This window comes from Apostichopus japonicus, chromosome 22 (genome assembly GCF_037975245.1).
Source record: "Apostichopus japonicus isolate 1M-3 chromosome 22, ASM3797524v1, whole genome shotgun sequence".
NCBI lineage: Eukaryota > Metazoa > Echinodermata > Holothuroidea > Aspidochirotida > Stichopodidae > Apostichopus > Apostichopus japonicus.
The window spans coordinates 11,502,582-11,524,293 of NC_092582.1; the positions used below are offsets into that span (position 1 = coordinate 11,502,582).

The 21,712-nt window shown below is 35.5% G+C and overlaps 2 protein-coding genes across 4 annotated transcripts in view; one reads left to right on the top strand and one right to left on the bottom strand.

Annotated features, from left to right (window-relative positions):
- Positions 1-2,565: 2,565 nt before the first annotated feature.
- LOC139963517 (1-acyl-sn-glycerol-3-phosphate acyltransferase alpha-like) lies at positions 2,566-17,157 on the top strand. The gene is made up of 6 exons (XM_071964353.1): positions 2,566-2,805; positions 5,310-5,449; positions 6,003-6,190; positions 6,582-6,677; positions 7,193-7,265; positions 8,832-17,157. Exons 1-6 carry the CDS (start codon positions 2,621-2,623, stop codon positions 8,981-8,983), a joined length of 834 nt encoding a protein of 277 aa, XP_071820454.1. The 5' UTR covers positions 2,566-2,620; the 3' UTR covers positions 8,984-17,157.
- The window catches only part of LOC139963516 (3-keto-steroid reductase/17-beta-hydroxysteroid dehydrogenase 7-like), a 33,889-nt gene continuing 25,633 nt past the window's right edge, over positions 13,457-21,712 (bottom strand). For all 3 annotated transcript variants that reach the window (XM_071964349.1, XM_071964350.1, XM_071964352.1), the window contains 3 exons: positions 21,480-21,536; positions 20,990-21,088; positions 13,457-18,887 (listed from right to left, as the gene is read on the bottom strand). In XM_071964349.1, coding sequence (XP_071820450.1) covers positions 18,801-18,887; positions 20,990-21,088; positions 21,480-21,536 — 243 coding nt within the window. In that variant the 3' untranslated portion in view covers positions 13,457-18,800. The remainder of the gene's footprint in view (positions 18,888-20,989; positions 21,089-21,479; positions 21,537-21,712) is intronic.

Genomic DNA, 21,712 nt, shown 5'->3' on the forward strand with positions numbered 1-21,712 from the left:
TTGCTCTTTATTTTTTCATTACTTTGAATTTCCAGGTGGGGAGCTCCCCTTTTGGGGAACTGCCCCATTTCCCATCCGCTCCCATTTCCACCGCAGCAGACGCTCAAAACTTGGACCACTGGTTCGTGGCCGAACTGTTGCTATGAAAACCAATACTTCAAGGCCACGTAGACTGTACAGACTATATAAAGCCTAGATGCATAGTAGGCTATATATATTTGACTTATGTTTGTAACAGTTGAATTCCATACACAGTGTTCATTTCGTGGTTACTGACAACCGTGATATTTGTGCGTTACTAGAGACATGCGTAAAATCAACTAAACTTTAATTATAATAAACGAAACTCCCTTCACCATCTTACCCCCAAAAACCAGAAATGGCATGACGGTGGGATAGAAATGATTTAGTCAAGTATTTGGCACATTTTGTTAGTACCCGTCTGGTCTACTATGTATATTATCGCATCAGCTGGTGTTTCTTACCGGTTTGAGGCTAGCAGCCATTAAAAGCAGCCACCAACAGTAGACATTTACACCAGTGTGCTTAGGACTACTTTTGCGTTGTGCATGGCTGGACACTATGATTATAGTATGTTAAGACAGAAGAAACATACTTTCTGTTGGATTACGTATCCCTATAGCAGTCAATAAGAGCAGACAATACAACCTGTAGTATGTTTGTCTTATTGAGACGTTTATAATTTGAGTTTTGTAGGCGATAAAGAGCCCAAAACAATACAAGTGTGGGGCGAAGACATTCCGTTATCGTGTAGTACGTATATATTCAGCGATGGTAAATGAAATGATTTAATACCAAGAGAAACCTCAAATAATTGACCGATAAAGTTACATGCTGTTCAGTGCCCCCCCCCCCCCCAAAAAAAACAAAAAAACTAACAACATGCCATTATTAGAAAAGGTAATAACTCACTTGGCAAGTTTTGAGAGCCAATATAATTAACCGGCCGCACTACCGTAGTAAAGTTATAACTTTACTATATATTTTATCCACAAGTTGTGGTGTAAGACAACTATCAGTGACAAATTAAGCTAGAATACGAGATAGGACCATAAACATCAGTCGTGATTATGGAAAGCCATTTTAACATTTAATCGGGAATTTCAGATATCTTAAATTGTTTCTTATTTTAGATATCTAAAATTCTATTTCAGATATCTAAAATTAAATTCGAGATATCTGAAATTGAATTCGAGATATCTGAAATTTTATTTCAGATATCTGAAATTGAATTCGAGATATCTAATATAGATTTCGAGATATCTGAAATTCTAATTCAGATATCTGAAATTGAATTCGAGATATCTGAAATTGAATTCGAGATATCCGAAATTGAATTCGAGATATCTGAAATTCTATTTCAGATATCTGAAATTGAATTCGAGATATCTGAAATTGAATTCGAGATATCTGAAATTGAATTCGAGATATCTGAAATTGAATTCAAGATATCGGCAAATCTAATTCGAGATATCTGAAATTGAATTCGAGATATCTGCAATTGAATTCCAGATATCTGTAATGCATATGCAGAAATTTCCGATTAAATGTTAAAATGGCACGTATGGAAAGCCATTTTAACATTTAATCGGGTATTTTCAGATATCTGTAATTGAATTCGAGATATCTGAAATTCTATTTCAGATATCTGAAATTGAATTCGAGATATCTGAAATTGAATTCGAGATATCTGAAATTGAATTCGAGATATCCGAAATTGAATTCGAGATATCTAAAATTCTATTTCAGATATCTGAAAGTGAATTCGAGATATCTGAAATTGAATTCGAGATATCTGAAATTGAATTCGAGATATCTGCAATTGAATTCGAGATATCTCGAATTCAATTTCAGATATCTGAAATTCCCTTGTATTTCGAGATATCTGAAATTGATTTTAAGATATCTGCAATTATTTGTAGATATCTTAAATAAATTGGAGATATCTGTAATTTAATTTGAGATATCTGAAATTATTTCGAGATATCTGAAATTCCTTATTAAATGTTAAAACGGCTTTCCATACGTGATCTCATCTGATGTTACCGTGGATAATTACGGTAATCTGTAAATTCCATATGATAATACTTGTTTTCACGGTTAACGGTTACAATGGCCCATATCGTCCTAGTATCGACGATGCGCCATTACAATTGTTACAAAACAAGGATATTGTTTGATCGTGTACAGAACACGGCTTACCATAATTTGGTTGCGATATTGTCTATTAGCGAAATGGACAGTCCTGGGGACTTCAGCGGTGAAATATTCACATTTCAGATATTTAATTTCTCTGACAAAATATCCATTTCAGAAAGGATTGCAATTTCACTGAAATGTATTTGAAAGCCTCAGTGGGGTGCAGTGGGCGAAACCCTCGGAAGCTTTAGCATTTCTTGCACATTTTTTACTACCTTGATTTTCCCAGCGGTGGGGGGGGGCGGGAGTTTTGATGGTGCCCTTTGTATGGTGCTTCTGTTGTAGTACACGCTTGATGTGTCATAGTGTCCTTTTCAGTACATTACTGTTTGCTGTTACTCGGTGCTGGCTTCCGACAAGCATATTCTTTACAACAGATGTCATAGTAGCAACTGCCAGGATGGAGCTTGAATGGTTCCAAATTGGGGTGATTGTGATGCTTTTGGCTCTCATTCCACTTTATGAACTGAACTCTAGTTTTAAGTACTACGCCAAATTTTTACTTTATTATTCCCTAGTAATGATAGAATCTGTGATGGTTGTCCTACTTTCCTTGCCGCGAGGGCGAGATCCTCACAACCAAAGGTTTGTAGCCTATTGCCTTGTATTTGTGAGTTGTATGTCCTAATGTCGGCTAAGGCTAATACTAGCCAAGTTAGGTTTAGTTCGAACGTTACAGTGTGTAGGTCCATGCCCAACTTAAGAGCAATGCAGATGCTAAAATTGTGTACATCAGTGGTGATTCTAAGACTGTGTGCTGTATGTTTAAGCCTAGGCCTACAAGTTACAACCAAGTAGGCTAGGTTTGCTTACAGTAAGGGTATAGCCTACTTAGTGTCAGATATATGCAACATACTGTATATATCAGACAGTAGTACTGTCAGATATACGTGCTTAGTGAACTGACTAAGTTTATGGTTACTTGGGCAAGTAAAATATGCCCAAATCATTACTTTTGTATATATTGTCAAAATTTTAGAGCAAAATATGTAATGACTCTTTCAGTAACCATAATAATTTCTTAGAAAACTTCCCATAAATGCCCTCAGTTTGCACAATGCTTTTACTTTTAGGAATATCATTTGGGAAACAGTTGTATATCAAATATGGTCCGATTTTTACTTGTTGATGATGTTCACTACAGGGTATCAATAGAAACATGCCATCCAAGCTTATTAACAGTAATTAACACTAGTTTTAACCATGTGCTTCAGTTGGGGGTTTTCCAATTGTTTTAAGTGTGTAAATTGGTATGAAATTCTACATACATACAGTACAGCTTGTTTATGCAGAGTGGCTGTAATGGTATTGCTTGAAGTTTCACTATGATTGCTTGGGTGGTAGGAATGGGAGCTACAGTGATATCCAGGGTGAATCGGAGATGAGCAGCAAGAAGCTAGCTATGAATGAAAGTCACTTAAGGGTAGGGGAGGAGGATCTGAGACCAAAGGGAAGGGGGGGGGGGCATTGTGGTCAAGTGGTTAAGGCAGTGGACTTGTGATCTAAGGATTACAGGTTCGAGCCCTGGCCAGGTCACTGCGTTGTGTCCTTGGGCAAGGCACTTTATCTCTGTTGCCTCGTTGCGCTTATGCCCTATGGGTTTCTGCAACATAAGAAGAAGAAGAAGGAAAATACCACCGTCATACTGCATTTTAGGGTAAAAGACTGGGATATTCTCATGTGAATCTTGCTTATTAATTTACATTTGACAAGATTTTTTGTCAATGATACAAGACATTTTGACACAATGTTTTGCCAACAAGATGTACTTTAGTATGTTCTTACATAGGTGATGTCTGGAACTTAGTACAAATGTGTGTGTACTGTCTGATATCACTGATCATATGATGCAGCTTGTAATAGGACTTGTTGCTAAAGATCAATTTTTTTGTCAGGCATTCAGATTTTCAGATTTCGATGGGCTACCAGCAAAGTTCCTTACAAATTTGCCTTGCTCTTACTGTACTGTAGCTAGCAGTAAAGACAGGGTTAATCTCTTGGTGAAAATAACCTTATTTTCCCCACCTAAGCGGTAAAAAACAGGTTAATAAAACTGTTAAAAACCCATTTGGATTATCTACTATTTACATCATTGTGGTCATCTCTGGGTTTAATTCTTGGGAAAGTCTTTTCAGCTTAATGTTCTGCATTTTAACTTAATTTGTAAACTTGTAACTAAGTTGTGATAGGTTGTGATAATCCTAATAATAAGCTGACATTTCAAGACAGATGACATTCAAGATCACATACAGGTAGTCAATGTTGTATTTCAGTAGCACACACTACAGTAAATATTTGGTAATTAAAGTGTGTTGAGGCAACCAAGGCTACCTTTCACTTCTTTGTGAAAACATGCAAAAACTGTTTTTCTTACTGTTTTTGTCATCCAGTGCAATTTATACAGATTCATTGAGGAAATGTTCTTAAAATCCAGACTAAATTAATAAATAATTTATAACTAAGGTACAGTATATGTAAAAGTTATCTGTGTTCTTATCTTTCAGCAAATATATTTGACTTCTTGTACTTATTAGATGATGACCTTTATGAGTGGCAGAGTTCATGCATAAATATTTGTTCTCTGAATCTCTGCAGTGTTTACTCAGGAGGTATTATCCTAAGATCAAAGAAACAGTCTTAGAAGATATTATCATAAGATCAATGATCCAGAATGACATGTACATTCACTGACAGTAGCTCTTAAGGTCATCAAACTGTTTATATTCACAGAGTTTATTGCTGGTAAGTCTAGATTAGTGATGTGGTGGGGTCAAGCCTCATTGAACAATTGTCTTTGTTACATTGCATGTTTTGTAGAACCATACAATGTCAAAGGTCGGATATTGAGTGGGCTGCATAATTGCTGCAGCCAGGAATCTTACTATATTGTTTATTACTACATCCTCCTCCTGTAGATCCGAGCAGGATATTGCAGCCGCTGCAGCTTTTTGACGTAGTGCCCTAATTGATTTTCACTCATTCAGCTTTACATACTACTGCGCTCTGCATATATAACCATGTTAACCCATTTGGTATGCCTACAGTGAATATATGTGAGTCTTACCTATCTTTACATTATGTTTTCACAGATGGGCCTCCCTCGTTATGCCATACAATGCCTTGCTACTTGGACTCAAATTCGATGTACGAGGAAAAGAGAACTTGCAGAAACTCAAAAACAGACCGTGCGTGGTGGTTGTAAACCACCAGTCATCACTAGACGTTTTAGGTGAGATTTTAAACCGTCTTATAGTTCTGTATGCCAAATGTATTCAGATTTCAGAGACACTCAGCCTCTGTCCTCGTCAAGGTGTAGAAAGACATTAAATGCCTGACCTTCAGGAATATGTGATTTCCGGCTGTACCTTACTTCCATGTGCGTAACTGTAAGGACACATAAAGTTACGGTACTTAGCAAACCTTTAAATTGGCACAGTATGACTGTGTAGACACTTATACCCTACAGAATGTATTACTTGTAGATAAATGACTCTTTGCCCCAGGGTTTAATGTGCAAATGTACAGAATTCTTGACTAGATGAGCTTGATTACATGTCCTAATTGCTTCTACTTTCTAAATATTCCACAGAAAGCAATTTCAGATTTTTACAGAACATGGTATCTAAAAAAAAAAAATTCATAACATAGCAGAAACTGGACGTGACGGAATGTGTAATCTCTAAGGTTTCAGTTTAACCCGAGAAGTTTTCTGTCATGTAATGACTTTCAATCTGGCTCTATTGTTCTCTCTATTGTTCTCTCCATGTTGTTCCTTCTCCCAGGTCTCGTAGGTACAGATATCTTCACGGATCTCTGCCCCATCGTCGGACTTGCAAAGAAGGAACTGGTTTATGCAGGGACATTTGGCATGTGCCTCTTAATGATCGGAACGGTGTTTGTCAATAGAATGCAGTCAGACACAGCGAAACAGACTTTAGAAAAAGTTAAAGAAAGGATGAGAAAGGAGAATGTGAGTATTAAAGCAACAACAACGACAAAAAAATTATAAGAAAAGGTATAACTTTGTCTAAAGACTATAGTTATTTTGATCAGTAAACAAATCTTGACCACCTTCAAAGTCAACCCCGACGATATTGCCAAAAAGGTAGTGCTGAAAGCCTTGTTGGGAATCCAGCACCTGTTTTGGAAGTCTGAATAATTTGTCCAGTTCTAAGGATAAATTTATGCAAAATGAGAATGCATTATTCTTTATTATCAATGCATTTCCCAGGCCCCTCTATTTGACCTTGGGCTCTGAGTGAGTACAATCATTATACACAATCAATGGCTCATATATGTATGTGAAGTCTCTGTCTTCATAGTCTTTGGTGGCATTTCCTCTCCTTTTTTTCCCTTTACAGTTAAAGCTATTGGTATTTCCAGAAGGCACACGGAATCAAGAAGCTGGTCTTCTTCCATTTAAGAAAGGCGCTTTTCACCTAGCTATTACTGCTCAGGTATGACCCTCAAGTTTCATCTCCGAGAAGTTGACTCATTTGAAAGTAAACAGTGGGATTCAACTTTGTAAATGCTTCTCAATCCAATTTGATCAAAACCATTTGCAACATAGTAGAATTTCTCTGGGACAAAAGCATACTTAGCTGGTACTTTGTCCCATGGCATGTGCCAAAATGAGCCTTTGTTCCAAATGCACCAAAATGTGGCACATATGGCATATGCCATATTTTTGGCACATAGCAATTGATTGTCAGAGCTCCAACTTCTTGTTTTGAAATACAGATAACTTTCTCAAGAGTTGAATGATCTATGTTGATTTAAGGACATAACCCAAGCCCCTCCTCCCAAGAAGAAAAGAAACAAAACATATTCATTGTGATCAAGTTTAATCCTATGGCATGAAAAGTGCAAAGGCAACCAGTGGCCTTAAGACAAATTAACCTAGATATCAGATCCTGGTTCAGTCAGTTGACGTATAATTTTATCATATTTTATTTGACCCATCGTTCCACAGGTTCCGGTTCTTCCACTAGTTTATTCATCATACTCGGACTTCTACAGCAAAAAGGAAAAACGTTTCACAACTGGTGAGTCTACAGACGAAAGATCCTTGGACATTTGTGAATTAACCACCAGTGATCTGTTTAAATAGAACGGAATTAAGCCATTTAGAGAAAATGGAAACACGGCTTAGGCTAGTTACCGTCGACTCTGGTCATGGGTAACCCTTAGCATTCCACATAGCAGTCCTTTGATTACTGCTCTCGTTTTTCCACGTAAACTGAACATTTTTAAATCTGTGGTTTCAGCTCCAGTCAGCGTTTAGCATGATCTTCTTGTATAATGCGTTTGAGTCTTATACAATAATAGATGTTGGCAAGCCAGTTTGGCGAAGGGTAAATTTCTGTATGTAAGATCAAAAATAATATGATATTTGAAAGAAGGAACAGGCCATTGTCATCTTTCTTTTATCTCGGGGTGGCAGCAAGAATCTGCGAATATGGTCTGGTCTTAAGGACCCTGACTGCATTGAGGTCATTCGAGTCACTGACAAGGAGTCGTACATGTAATGAAAAGTACAGGAATGGCCGGATAGACCCGGAATGAATTGCTTCCTTAGTCTTAGCATGATGATTATTAGGAAAACAGACATTTTACAAAGCTGCTTTGCATGTATACAGTGTGTGTGCGTGTGTGTGTGTGTATGTGCAAGTAACTAGAAGGGCCTGTAGCATTGCTCTTTACATTTTCAAAAGAAGTTTCACTTGTACTTTCAAAGCTAAATTATCTTCAAGTTCCTTCCTTACTGCTGCTGCTTCGTTTGGTTGTGTGAAATAGAACTTTCAGAAAGAAATTTGTTTATTACATGGTGTGCAAAGCTCTTTGATACCATACCACAGTATGACAAAATAGGAAAATAGAAGTTGGCTCCCATCCCTTGTGAGTCGGGTAACTCGGATTTTGAAGGGCAGGAACTTGTTATATCCATACTAGGTGCATGGTTTTGAATCATCGCTGGTCTAAGCACAATTTCCTTTGATATTTCCATATATGGTATTTAGTATCCAGGTGTGATCAACAAGTCTGTGATGTGATGCCTCTGAAAGAGCCATTTGTTGTACATATGATGATGATACTAACAAGAGATATTGCCCAGTAACTGTGGAGCTAAACGGTAATGACTAAATCACTCAAGAGTTTATGTCATGTGGGGAGAGTAAATGGGATTCTGACCATTTGCTGCCACAGAGACTATCTAAACATGGTGTACCGAGTATGAAGTTCATCCAATCAAATCACTCAAAAACATTTCGGAGCAGTTTACAAGATTAACTTTTGACTGAGATCATGTTTATTTAGACATGGTTTGTACTATCGATGGGATACTATATGCTACCATTAGAACTGACTTGCAAATCACAGTAGGATATCACATGCAGTTGGAACCCGGCTTTTTATTGACCCAGTAATCGATGCCTTCATTTAGATGAGAATTGACTCAAAGAGCTGGATAAAAGAATGTCGATTACATGCCCCCCCCCCCCTGCCCCATCGGTCTCTCATTTGCAGTTGTATTTCATTGCAAAAGCAACATTCATTATGTTTACATTTTTATTCCTTAATTTTTGTTTTAATTTTTTTCATTTTAACAGGCAAAGTGATAATTACTGCACTACCACCGATCAGTACAGAAGGGAAGAACATTGACGACGTTCCGTCCTTCACCGAAGCTATCCGTAAACAGATGCTCTTTACGTACAACGAATCCTCCGCGCCTAGGTTGGAAAGTAACGGTCTCAATTAATATCGCCCTCTGTGGGTTAATAAAACCCCAGATTAAGTGTATCAAACTCCCTAACAACTTTGTACAGAAATCTAGAAACTGTTGCAGCTGGCTGCTTGCAGGTTAGTAGATATCCTGTTTTTAAATTTCTGGTCAGGTGATCCAAATGTCACAAGTATTTCAAAAGTGTGTGTCATGCTCCATGCTGTTATGCAGTATTTTTGTTAATCACAAACGTCTAGCATTTTTTCTAACAAGATGACATGTACAGGTATGGAGGTATATTTGGAAGGGATAGGGTGAGAAGGTGTGGGGGGGGGGATGGGTGAGAGGAGTGTGGGTTATAGTAGATTGGTGAAGAAAGAAAGAGTGGGGAAACGGAGACAGATGAAGTGGACTGGTGGCGGTTCAATAGTTAATAATAGCAAACATTTTGTTTTGCTGTTGCCAATGTTTGCAACATATGAGCTGTACAGTTTATACAAGAATACAATTAATTAATTTTTTTCCCCTTTAAAACTTTGAAGAAGTTTACTTATTTCAGCTAAACATTTTTGTGAAGATTTTGAAATGACTACATGCTAACTGCATGAATGAAACAATACATGAATATGGAACATATTTTTTTAAAGTAAAGTGCAACTTGCAATGTTATACTGTGTCTACTTTACTTCTGTTTTTTTTAAATTATATACCCATTTGGCTTGTTTTTTTTTTTTTAATTACCCAATAGGCATGGAAAAGTTGATCTGTCAAAGTCTGTAATACACGATAATTAGCTGACAGTCTGAAAAAGAAAAAGAAAGTTAGTTAAAGAAGAAAGAATAGTAGAGAAAAAAAAGAAGAAAAATAGTAAAGAAAAACTTTGCACTTTTGTGAAAATTTTTTTTGATGTATATTGCGTTTAGTATTACACAGACATTCCAACCACATCCATGATTCTAAAGACTAATTTGTTGCAAAAAATATAGCAAACTGAGGCTTTTGTGGAGCATTTGGCACACTTTAATAACTCTAGATTAACAGTTTCTGTGAAGTATCGGACGCAACCCACCTTTTGGTCATGCCCCCATAATTTGGGTTAGGTGGGGGGGGGTGGCTCGCAGGGCTCTTGGTGAGATTCAAGAAATGCATCGTAAGGTTTGGAGCTTCCCTAAGGAGATCAATCATTAAGTTAATTGTTTGCAACATCAGGTCCATAGTACAAGTTAACTGTCATGCATGCTGAGCATAGATTCTGATGTGGTGGGGATCTGGTGGGGGAGGGGGGTGGCTCAGGCCTCACAGAAGGCTCTGGGGTGTGGGCCTACACATTTGTGGCCCACTGCTCTAGATCAATTGTCCAAATGACTACCCGAAACAATACCTTGACTTAGCAGACTTAGTAATAAACACACTGAAATCCACGTGGAACATTATAGGTTTTTCACAAATTATCTACGTACCAGTAAACAATATCATCTTGACAGTTAAAAGAAAAATTTATGGAATTCTCATTGTTTGCCAATTACTTTTTTGTGTTCAGTTAGGGCTTGAAAACTGTTAAAAATTCTTATAAGTGGCCTTAGTTATTGCTAAACCACTTTTAATAGAACATTTGTGGAGAAAACATGAAGTTAGCCGATCTGATTTGCATATAACTGATTTCAATTAAAAACCAGATGTTCAAAGGTTATTACAAAGTTCTCTTTCCCAAGTAAATGGAACATAAAATTTATTAGTTTAGAGCAGTGGCATATCAAGTAATATAGCTATTGGACAAATCAGTATATATTTACTTGATTTGTATCTTATCATTTGAATTATTATTTTTGAAATATGATTTTTGCTTTACTTAAAGGTCACAATTAACATAAAGAGATGGTTTGTTGTTTAGACAATGGACCAAGGCAGGTTGGAGAACCGGTGGGGGGCAATTGTAGGAATAAGAGGAATTTTGTTATGTTAATGTAATATCGAATTAACTTAAAGTGGTGAAATATTTTCTAGGCTTCGACTCTCTGAAAATATCAAAGCAAAATGAAATTGCTGCCTGACTGAAATGGATCAACTCTTAAAACTTGAATTTGATTTTTTTTTTTTTTTCTTTGATGGTGGTTTGGTAAAAAGCATTTAATGTTAGGGGAATATAAGCAGGAGCATGGACGCATGCCAAAAACATTCTACCTTGACTTTCTCTTGTCCCGACATTAGATTAATATAGTGATAAAATATTTGTCCATGTTGCACTTGACCATATTAGGTTTGTATAAATTCCCTCTGTTTTTTTGTTATGTCATCTTGCTTTAAAGTTTAATGGTGTGCACCCACAGTTCTGGCCCTTGATTGGAAAGTGTCTTAAGTTAACTCTTTCAGCTACATTAACATTTGCTTTATATCATTATTACTTTTGCTTTTCCAAGTACTTTTCATCGCTCAAATGTGGTCTCCCCCAGATCTGCTACCAAAGTTGGTTCATATTTGTTTCGCGCAAATGTATCAACGTATTTCTTTCAAAACAGGGTCTTTTAAGTTTCCGCAATAAAGTTGCATTTTTAGATTTTTGTCAAACTACAGTATTAATTCTGTTTCTCCCAAAGTTCTTAAATATTGGCAAGTGCTGTTTTACAAACACACACGCATATATCTATCTACATATATATATATATATATATATATATATATATATATATATATATATATATATATATATATATATATATATATATATACACACTTCTCCTAACATTTGAGAAGCTTGCCACCAGAGTTTAAATAATAAGCAAAAAACAAAAGAAGTCAATGCCAATAGGAAATGGTGGAAAACTATATTCCAAAAGGTTATTTTTGTATTCATTACTTAGTGGCTTTTGATCTTAAAATTTCACCAATTTTAAGTTTAATGTGTTCTCCAAATGTACTTGAATCAACTGAATACATTAATCTCAGTTGTCTAATTGTGTGGTCAGTATACTGTAAGGTTGTAAAAGCACTGATAATGTTCAGATGAATTGGAAATTGTTACAGCATATTCTTTTTTGCTCCAATAATCAGGGGTGCAACAACGTGTACTTGTAGGGGACTGAATAACATCAAGGGGGTCGTCCCCCCCCCCCTCTTCCTTTTAATGACAGACAGAATAATACCAAAAAATTCCAGTTTACAGAACAAATTGAATATATTAGTATGTACGGTTGAACCTAAATATTTGAAAATTCCACCACATTAATTGTTTAAATGTGTTGCAGCCAAGCCCATTTAACCAGAATTTCTTCATAAGGGAAGTGGATACCTCTTAGGTCCTTCCCCTTGGATATGATAATACTCTAGCCTCACCCTCCCCTTCCCATAACAGAAATGGGCCCCTGCCAATGTATCCTGCCAACATAAAAGAAAGGTATCTAGCTTCATATATGGATGTATTTAAAGTTTCTGTGTTTGAAGCTAAAGCAATGACATTTGAACACTCTGTGTGTCGGAGTGGGATAATGATGTCATGTACAGTACGATACTTGGATACTTGCAAGAGAAGATGTGGATTATTTGGTGTTAATCATACCATAGTAATTAATATTCATGACAGGTCAGTTTAAGTCACACAGTTCACAGTATTGCTGTTTTATTGTCATTCATAGGTAAACTATAAAGTGTAAATTAAAGTAGTACACACTCCTTTCAACTGGATGTGGCCAGTACACCCCAAAAAGGGAAAAAAAAAACTGTTCTGCACAATGGTACAGGATTTGTTAATCTTTGTTTGTGCATAATTGATTTCTTATGATATTTTCTCCAAAAACATAGAATTTGAGTATAATGTTTCTACGATTGATTGGTATGATTTCTCTTACTTTGAAGGTAACTATATCTGTCTGGGTTTTGCCTTCTTGCCATAAGTTTCTATGTTTGTAAATCAAGAAAACTACGAAAACCACGGACTGCTGGCAGTCATGTGATACATATTGAAATAAACTTTTCACTTAACTGTGAACATGTTATCCTAATAACAGTTTGGAAGTAACTAGTTGCATATCTCAAGGCAGTTTCTAACTTCCCTTAAAAAAAATTGCCAAGCCCACCACCTTTGATCCTTAAGTTTAGCCCTGGTTGGAAGGTTCATGTCATAGATTACACAGCGGTTGATTGCGTCAATCTAATATGGTGTGGAATATGAATATGATTCAATTTGTCATTTTATTAATGAAGTTGTATTGAACAAACACACAGCACAATATATTGGAATGGTACAACTGCATGTAATAACCCATCATGTTACAAATCTGATCTACTGTACTTATGTAATGTAATCTGTCTGCTTGGCCTTTGTCGATCATGTTAATGAAATTATCCTATGTTGGTTCATGCTCTCACATCATTTCTCCAGCTTTGTTGACTTTATTTAAAAATCTTCAGCAGCTTAAATTTTTTGAGAACAGTTTTGTGTTTGATATATGGTATAGCTACAGTACTAGTTATTACTTGAAGCCAACAAGATTGATAAAGTACTCTGTGGTGATAAAATGTTTGCCATGTTCGGATGGGGGCAGGTTGCAGGGAGGGGGTATTGGTGGTGAAGATGTGTCAGGTGAGGGCCAGACAGGAGTTATAGGATGATTCCAGATTTTAATGAATTGCCTTTGATCAAGGTCGAGTCACTACCAGTGTAGTTTCCCGGGTGTTAGTGTTAGTAACGGGTCCAGTATCTATGTGGAAAAACTCAGACTTATTCAGAATTATTTCACTTTTTGACATATCGTGATTTGAGTCATGACTCCTCATTACACTGGAGGACAAAAATATTTAGTGTCATATTTCGATATAATATGTTTTGTTCTTTTTACATAAAATCGAAGAATAGTGTACAAGACTTGCTGGCACTGATTTGTTGATCATGAGTTAAAATTATTTCTTTAAGAATAGCAGGATCCAGTCTGTCGATGTTTTAATAAAAGATATGTCGATTCTCCTTGATGGATGCATAATACCCAAAGATATGTCAGTTTTACGACATACACACAGTAACTGGTCATCTTCAGGAATAGAGGATGAAAGCATGATGCATATATCAGATGATTCTGATACTTATCACAATACTGTTAATAACATAACATAGAAGATGCTGTACATTACAAGGATGTCCACACTACATTCTTACCTTTGTGAGGGCATTCTTAACTTTGTGAGGACCTAGTTACATTTGTGAGGACAATCTTATATTTGTGAGGACAATCTTTACTTTGTGAGAACAATCTTTACTTTGTGAGGACAATCTTAACTTTGTGAGGATACATCAGTACTGTATTTGTTTTCTTTTTTTGGTTTTTGTTATTGTGAATTTATACTTTATCTTGGGTCTGTTCTGTGTAAAACTGTATAATTTAGATATGACTACATTGGATATGACTTCATTCACTCTTCAGATATCTATTTGTATGAGTGAGATGTAGTACTTAAAAGTGTACAGTGTGATGCTTTTCTGTTAGAGTGTAATCATGTTAAAATATTAATCACAGAAGATTTTAAGGACAGTAATCACCTCACATAGATGATTTTTATATTTATGACTAAGAAAACTAAAGAGAGAACTTTATAGTATAATGCAAGAAATGGACCAAAGCTTTAGGTTTATAAATTTGAACCTGAGGTTTTTTTTTAATATGTTCCACAATATGGTTTTGTCTATTGATATGGATGTGTAGATGGTTTTCTTTTTTCTTGGTTCTTTTGCTGCTTACTGTGCTAATTCCATCCTTTGTAGTCCTAGCCATTTTCCTCTCAAAAGTTTCTTTATTTCTTCAATCTTCAAAATTGTCCATGTTCCTGTAAGATATGTGTCAAGTGTCCAAACGTTTTGCTAAAAATATTGCTTTCATAAAAGAAGTTTTGCAATGCAAAAATTGTTTTTAGTTTCCATTCCCAGAGGTTTCTTGAAGGTGTACGGAAATCCTGGCAATCTTTTACAACACTGCATCTAAATTTCTCATACCTCCATATGGATTGTTTTCTGATCAATCCAGCTGATTGATTATGCTGAAAAGCAAACGAAAAGAACAAAAAATCCCTCGTCAACTTAGATGCGAGTAATGACCCAAACAGTAACTGCAGACGAAAGCATATGGAGGTATGAGCTCGAGTTGGATGTTAAAAGAATTCGAATGTCTTATAAAATATTACTCAGAAGCATATAAACTTAAAATTCTTAATATTAATACATGTCATATTGACAGCATATTAAGACTAGCATCTATCATGATCTATTGGTAATTCACTTGCATATTTGTAATACATCCAACCTTTCTTTGCAATGGCTTTCTTCTTTTTTTTTTTACTCTTTTTTTTTTAATATAAGGTAAGATTAACCTTAAGTGGTGCTGACAGGTCACATACATTTTGTAAGAGAATTAATAAAATAAAAACCATGTGAAAGAAAGATGATAATTTCTGAGTATATTTGTTCTGATTTTTGTGTTTCGGTCAAGTTAGAATTTGCATGTATGTACTGTATATGTCAAGTACTGTTTTAGTAAGGCTGACAAGTGTTTCTATATTATATTCTGATATTTGGAAACCATTAAATGTTAATGATTGAAAGTTTTGCTCATTTGTTAAACACAATGTCAACCCTATTTGGTCCTGTATGTGTGTTATAATTGGTAGATTTAATATATGCCTAATTTTAGGCTGTTGTTTAATGAAGTATGATGTGATGCACATGTTATTGAAAAGCACTGAAAATGAGGAGGAAAATGCAACAAGATTGCTGAGACAGAATAAAGGGAAGAAGGCTGGGGGTAGTTTCAATATGTTTACAAACATTTCTCAGCCTCAATATTGGGTAAATATGTAAGTAAACAGCACATTGATGAAAATGGATATCAATGGAAATGAACTATTAATATGAGAGTGGATATTTCTTGTTACATTTGCTAGCATTAGCTGCTGCACAAAATAATACACAGTTTGCAATAATTATATTTCAACAGCTATCAATTTTGTTAGTTTTTTGGTATATAGGAAAACTAACAAGTCTACTGGTTAATGTATTGTAACGAGAGGGAGAGGCAGGTTGGATCCAGGGGTGTGTGGCGGGTCATTCAGTTCAACACCAAACTAAATGTCTAGTCACTATAGCACAATCTTGTTTCTATTGACCTGATTTAAAGACCTAATTTGTAGCCTCAAAATGTATCATTTCAGTTCAGCATAACCCCTCCCCCCAGATATCCCCTACCTGAGAGTCAGTCTATACAACCCCATGGCCATATCCTCTCCTATCTGAAAAATGTGCATCTGTCCCTGAACAATCTTTGGGCTATTTCTTTTTCGTTCTCCGAGTGTTCAAATTGAGGGGTATTTAATATCTTGCAAATTGAGTCTTTTAAGGAGGATGGGAATAATTTTGAACCACTGCTCCCTCCAGGCTTAAACACATAACTGGTGAGGTTTACTTTTGATCATCGGAACCACAGAAAAACAAGAAAATTGAAAGTGAAACGACAAACCAATTAAATTTGAGTGTTCGTTTATATTTGACATCACACACATACGAAAACATTTCAACTCAATGACAGTGTCATATTGTTTTCAAACTCAGTAATATGATGTAAGGAACAAACACCACAAAAGTTTACTTGAATATTTGAAAAAAAAATTGCTGTGCTATCATGCATAATACTGCGTTATATTATCGGCTAACATTTGTTATTTAGCCTCTGAAGAAGATCCTGCTAGGATCGAAACGTCAGGCCAACTTACTTTTACACATATTGTCCACATGTTAGATGTCATGTTTACCCTATAAACCCAAATTTGTCTTGGAATAGATGGTACACATCATATCTATACTTTCAACTCTTAATGGTATCAATATGAGAAAACTTTGGTCAAAGGGTTCCATCTGACATGAAAAATAGGTAAGAGTCTTGGAGGTTGCACCAAAACGTCTTCCGCTGAAATAGTATAAACAAATTTGGCATACAATTAATGAAAAGAATAACCTACTAGGCTTGGGATAATGCTGTTGTGGAATAAATAATTTCAGACAGCATCTTGAACCGTATGTTGCATATACCTGAAGAGAAACCAATGGAGACCATTTCATGGAAAACAATGGATCTCTTGTCTTACTAATACACAGGAGTTAAATATACCAGGTCATCAAGCTTGCATGCAATGCATGATAGCCATCATTAAGTCGTAAGATACTGGCCAAAAACAAAAGCAAAAACAGAAGAGATAAAAAAAGGAATAATTCCAGTCATATTATATGAACTGACCATCACAAAGTTATGTAAGTATAGTAGCTGTGTCTATAAAAGACAGTAATTTGCCATTTATCTTGCGTTTATAAGGCTGATTATGCAAAGCACTGATGTGTAACAGTTGCAGATTTAATTACAGGCCTCTTTGTCTAATAGCAAGTGTTATTTTTTGTCGACCCAAATGCATTACAAGTGGCTATAGTAGTCCCATCATTAACCTCTTCGACTGCTATAAAGATAGATAATTTTACAGCCTCTAAGGTAGGGAACCATTCCCTTATACCCCTCCCTCCCCCCTCCCCACTGCAAATCTTCTACCTTGGAACAGTTCTTACAAAGAAAACTCCTCTTTGCTCATAATAACAGCCTAAAGCGGTATAATCGTAATGCCCAGATTGATTAACCTTTGAAAAAATTCATTTAGTTTATATTAAATATACAAAACATTAGTACAAAGTTTAATTTTGTACTGTTACTTTCCAGTGGAGTATCAAATATATACATTTGTATAGGAATGTAGACATTTTAGCACTTTTCTTTATGACATTATAGAATTGAAATTAAAATACCTCTTTCAAACTTCATAAATTCATTTTGCAATGTGGTGGGATTAAAAACAAACCTCAAAATGGGTTTTGGTTTCTTTAGACAGTAAAATACGGTTCCCTGGATGGTGTGGTTGATTCAACACATAGTGCAGCTATAAAGATGGTCTGTCTGTTAGACTAAGCAATTCAGTCACTTTGACTAAAGATTCCAACAACTCGGAGGAATAAATCTAATACGTATTTTTCTTTAATAAAAAATTTAATTGTTAATGCTCTTTAATATATGGGAGTAATGTGGAGATGCAGAACCACCAGCAGAGTACTCGAAAAGTGAACACTTACAGCAATTTTAAGCACGCTAACATTTTGATAACAACACTGATGGCCCTTATTGTCATCCTTCAATTATTCAACCAAACTGTATAAAACAAATACTGACCAAGTGTGTATTGAGGTTATGATGATTTGCTTTTGATTCTTAAATTGTGGAAATTACAAAAAGTTGAAGGGATGATGCAAAGGTTACAATTTTCTTGACAAAATATATTCCACATTTGAAAGGTTGGTTTTTATCTATGATGAAATTACTTCCACATTAAACCACATTACAGCATTCTGTGTGCAAAAATCCATTTGACTCTCTCACTCATTAATATGCAGTCTACACTAAGAAACAATGAGGTCACACTCAAAACGACCTACAGCTCTTAAAATTTTGTGTTCACAAGCCGGTCTACGCTAAGTCATCATTTGGCCACACTCTAAATAAAGAATATTTATTCAGTAATGGTATACGTTCCGCGCCAAAATCATTATGGACCATCGTCGTGGGGTATCATTGTGCGAAGTATCAACTCAAACCGACTTATGATTCTTGAGCATCACATACAAACACACATACATACACACGCACGCCAGGTAGAATACATAGGTACCTGACACTTTCAGCATAGCAACCAGAAATTATAGTCAAATTTAATGAAAATAAATAACGTCACACATTGTTTCATGGCCTTACATATCTGGTATCAACATTTAAAATACCCAAATGGACTATTCTATTATTTCTTTTTCCAACCTCGCTTGTAATGCTTCGAGTTCTTGATAAAGCTGACTTGGTTCATCGGGAGAAAATTCAATCTGGTGAAAGACAGAAATACAAATATGAACAGGATTAAGCAATGCAATACAACCTTTCAAAACACTGCGAAACTAATGTGACAAATGTTCGCTTAAATGTTGCGCATCCTCAATTCACTGCATCGACCGGAAGAGATCATTAAAGTAAATAGAAGGAAAAAGTGGAAGAAAAACATTATTCAGGAAGGACACAGGAAATTATCTGTATGAAACGGATGCAGCTTTAAAAACTCATTAAATATAAAAGACATTAATAGCACATTAAAAGGAAAATATTAGACACTGAGGAAGTAAAAGATACATATTCTAATACATACCTAGCATTAAATGGGTACAGTATGTCTTTATGAATGGGGAGATAGTAGAAGAGAAAGGATCCTCAGTGCAGGCCTAAATGTTTATATTAATTCATTGTTTTATAAATTCTAATAACTGAATCAAAACATGTTTCTTTTAACTTTGTATAAATACCAAAGCATCCATTGATGACAGTCAACACTTAAAAGTGTATGCATATACCTGTATATAAATATGTTTTATATATATATATATATGTAAAGTCCAGTCCCTTTCATCTCAGAATAGGTTTAATGTGGCATTTTTCACAAATTTAAAGTGTTATAGAAATACAACTGGGACTTATTGCAGTCGTTGTTCATAGTGTATAAAATATCAAAATTAATTTTGTTCCTTAAAAGTCATGCTTTAAGTAAATGGGGCTCGCATAAAATGTTCAAAATTGACTGTTTCCCATGATCTTTGTTATTTTTGTGATCAAACGTTGGTGTATATAGTACTGTGTACAGTACGTTGCAGATCCATAGTGAATACTAACAACACTTTGTTGACAGCATTGGACTATACTGAAGTCCTATGATGAGAAGAAATTGATTTGTGAATCCATCTATACTACATAACTGTCAAACATTCACAAAAAAAAATTATCTCTGGACTTTGTATCCTTTTCAACATTGTACCCATGAATGATTACTTATCAATAGTCAAAGCTGACATTACAGAGATAACCAGAATTTGCCGGCATGGCAACATTGATATTGAAATCAACATTCTACCCATGAACAAACGATTACTTATCAATAGTCATAGCTGACATTACAGAGACATTACAGAATTTTTCGGTATGGCAACACTGATATTGAAATTCCAAACAATCCGTATACTTCAGCATATATGTATATCAACCACACAGGACGGACCAGGGGCATACTTAAGGGTGGTCTGGGCCCACGGGGAAAAGGGGTTGTTGCACCCCCTCCATCTGTGGCAGAGTCAGCAATTAAAGCAAACACAATGACGGGTCCTCTATCGGTCCTCCTCTTCCTCCCCCCCCCCATGACAAAGTGCAAGTGTCCTAAATATCATATTTCATTAGGAGGATTATATGGAGGCTAGTAGGGTCTCCCTATTGCTGAGGACCCTTCAGCTATCCTCGTCAGTCTGACCAATTGAATAAAGACAAATTACATGAGCTTTCAAAATTCTCTCAGAGACGGACCAAACCAATTTCTTACACTATGCCTTTAGACCGGCAGCAATTAATTGTCAATGATTTAAGGAAACTAGTAAATAAACACTTTAAGTAATACTACTGTAAAAAGTTACAAATTAGAACCATATGATTTGAGGAGGTGGGGGGGGGGGGGGCGATTGCAACCAGCATTTTTTTCTTTCTTAAAGGATATTGTCTGGACATTTAACAAATCACTTTAAATAATTTTAAATTCTTAAACGAAGATGGTTGATGGTTTAAAATAAATGCAAAAGTTACAATTAATGAATGAAATGAAAGTTAATTTTCATTCGACCAATCCTAAAGGAGATAGGAGTTAAGCAAGAATTATCATGTACAGGCAATATAGTATAATACTGCCTAAGCTCCTATCACCTATAACATATTTTTTTCATATAACAATCATCATCAGCAATTTATTCAATCCGTGATATATATTTTCATTCTCAGCAGCCTTTGTCATCCCTTTGATGAGGCTGCATGTATTGTACAATTATGAACGTACTTTGAAAACTGGAATTTGGATCTTAAAAGATTTGTGAAACTTGTGGCTCATTTACAAACTTAGTACCTTTTCTGGCATGATATAATTTTTCCCGAATACTGATGTACAGCTGGTGTGCAATTTTTCAGGGTTGATGTATTTACCATCTGATACATAAAACCAGACCTTAAAACAAAAGAGAAAGAGAGAGAAAAAAGAGACATATTTATGGAAACCTGATTGCTGATACAAAGATCAAGAAACGTGCAAGAATCGTAAAATTGGAGTCAACGGTCAAAATCCAGACAAAATTTACCTATGTATTTATTTAAATCAACTTTGCAATTAATAATATATCAAATAGTAATCAGACATAGTGCTACTGCTGATGTACATAAATCACTTGCTCAACGAGCCAACCTGATTATATCAAATTTATATTTACTACACTGCTGAAGGAGAAATGGGGTACTGTAGGCGAGGAATCCCTCCCTCGGTTATACTTAGAATAAAAGAAAAATACAATAAACATGGAGATACTCTGTCTTTGATATGAAATTAATGAATTAATCCTTACCAAAGCCTCTGCTGAGTTCCACGGTGTTACACACATAGTCGGTGCTATTAGTCGAAGCTGTGAAAGAACACAAAGAATTTAAGATAAATTTACTCTCAAACACTGAGGAAGTGAATGTGTAAAGAAACAATGTGGTAAGATTGACGAAGATGTTATCAAATGTTTTATAACGAAACCAAAACGAAGAATATCTAGAGCTCTGTCTAGAGTACTTCCACTTACATACTATAGTA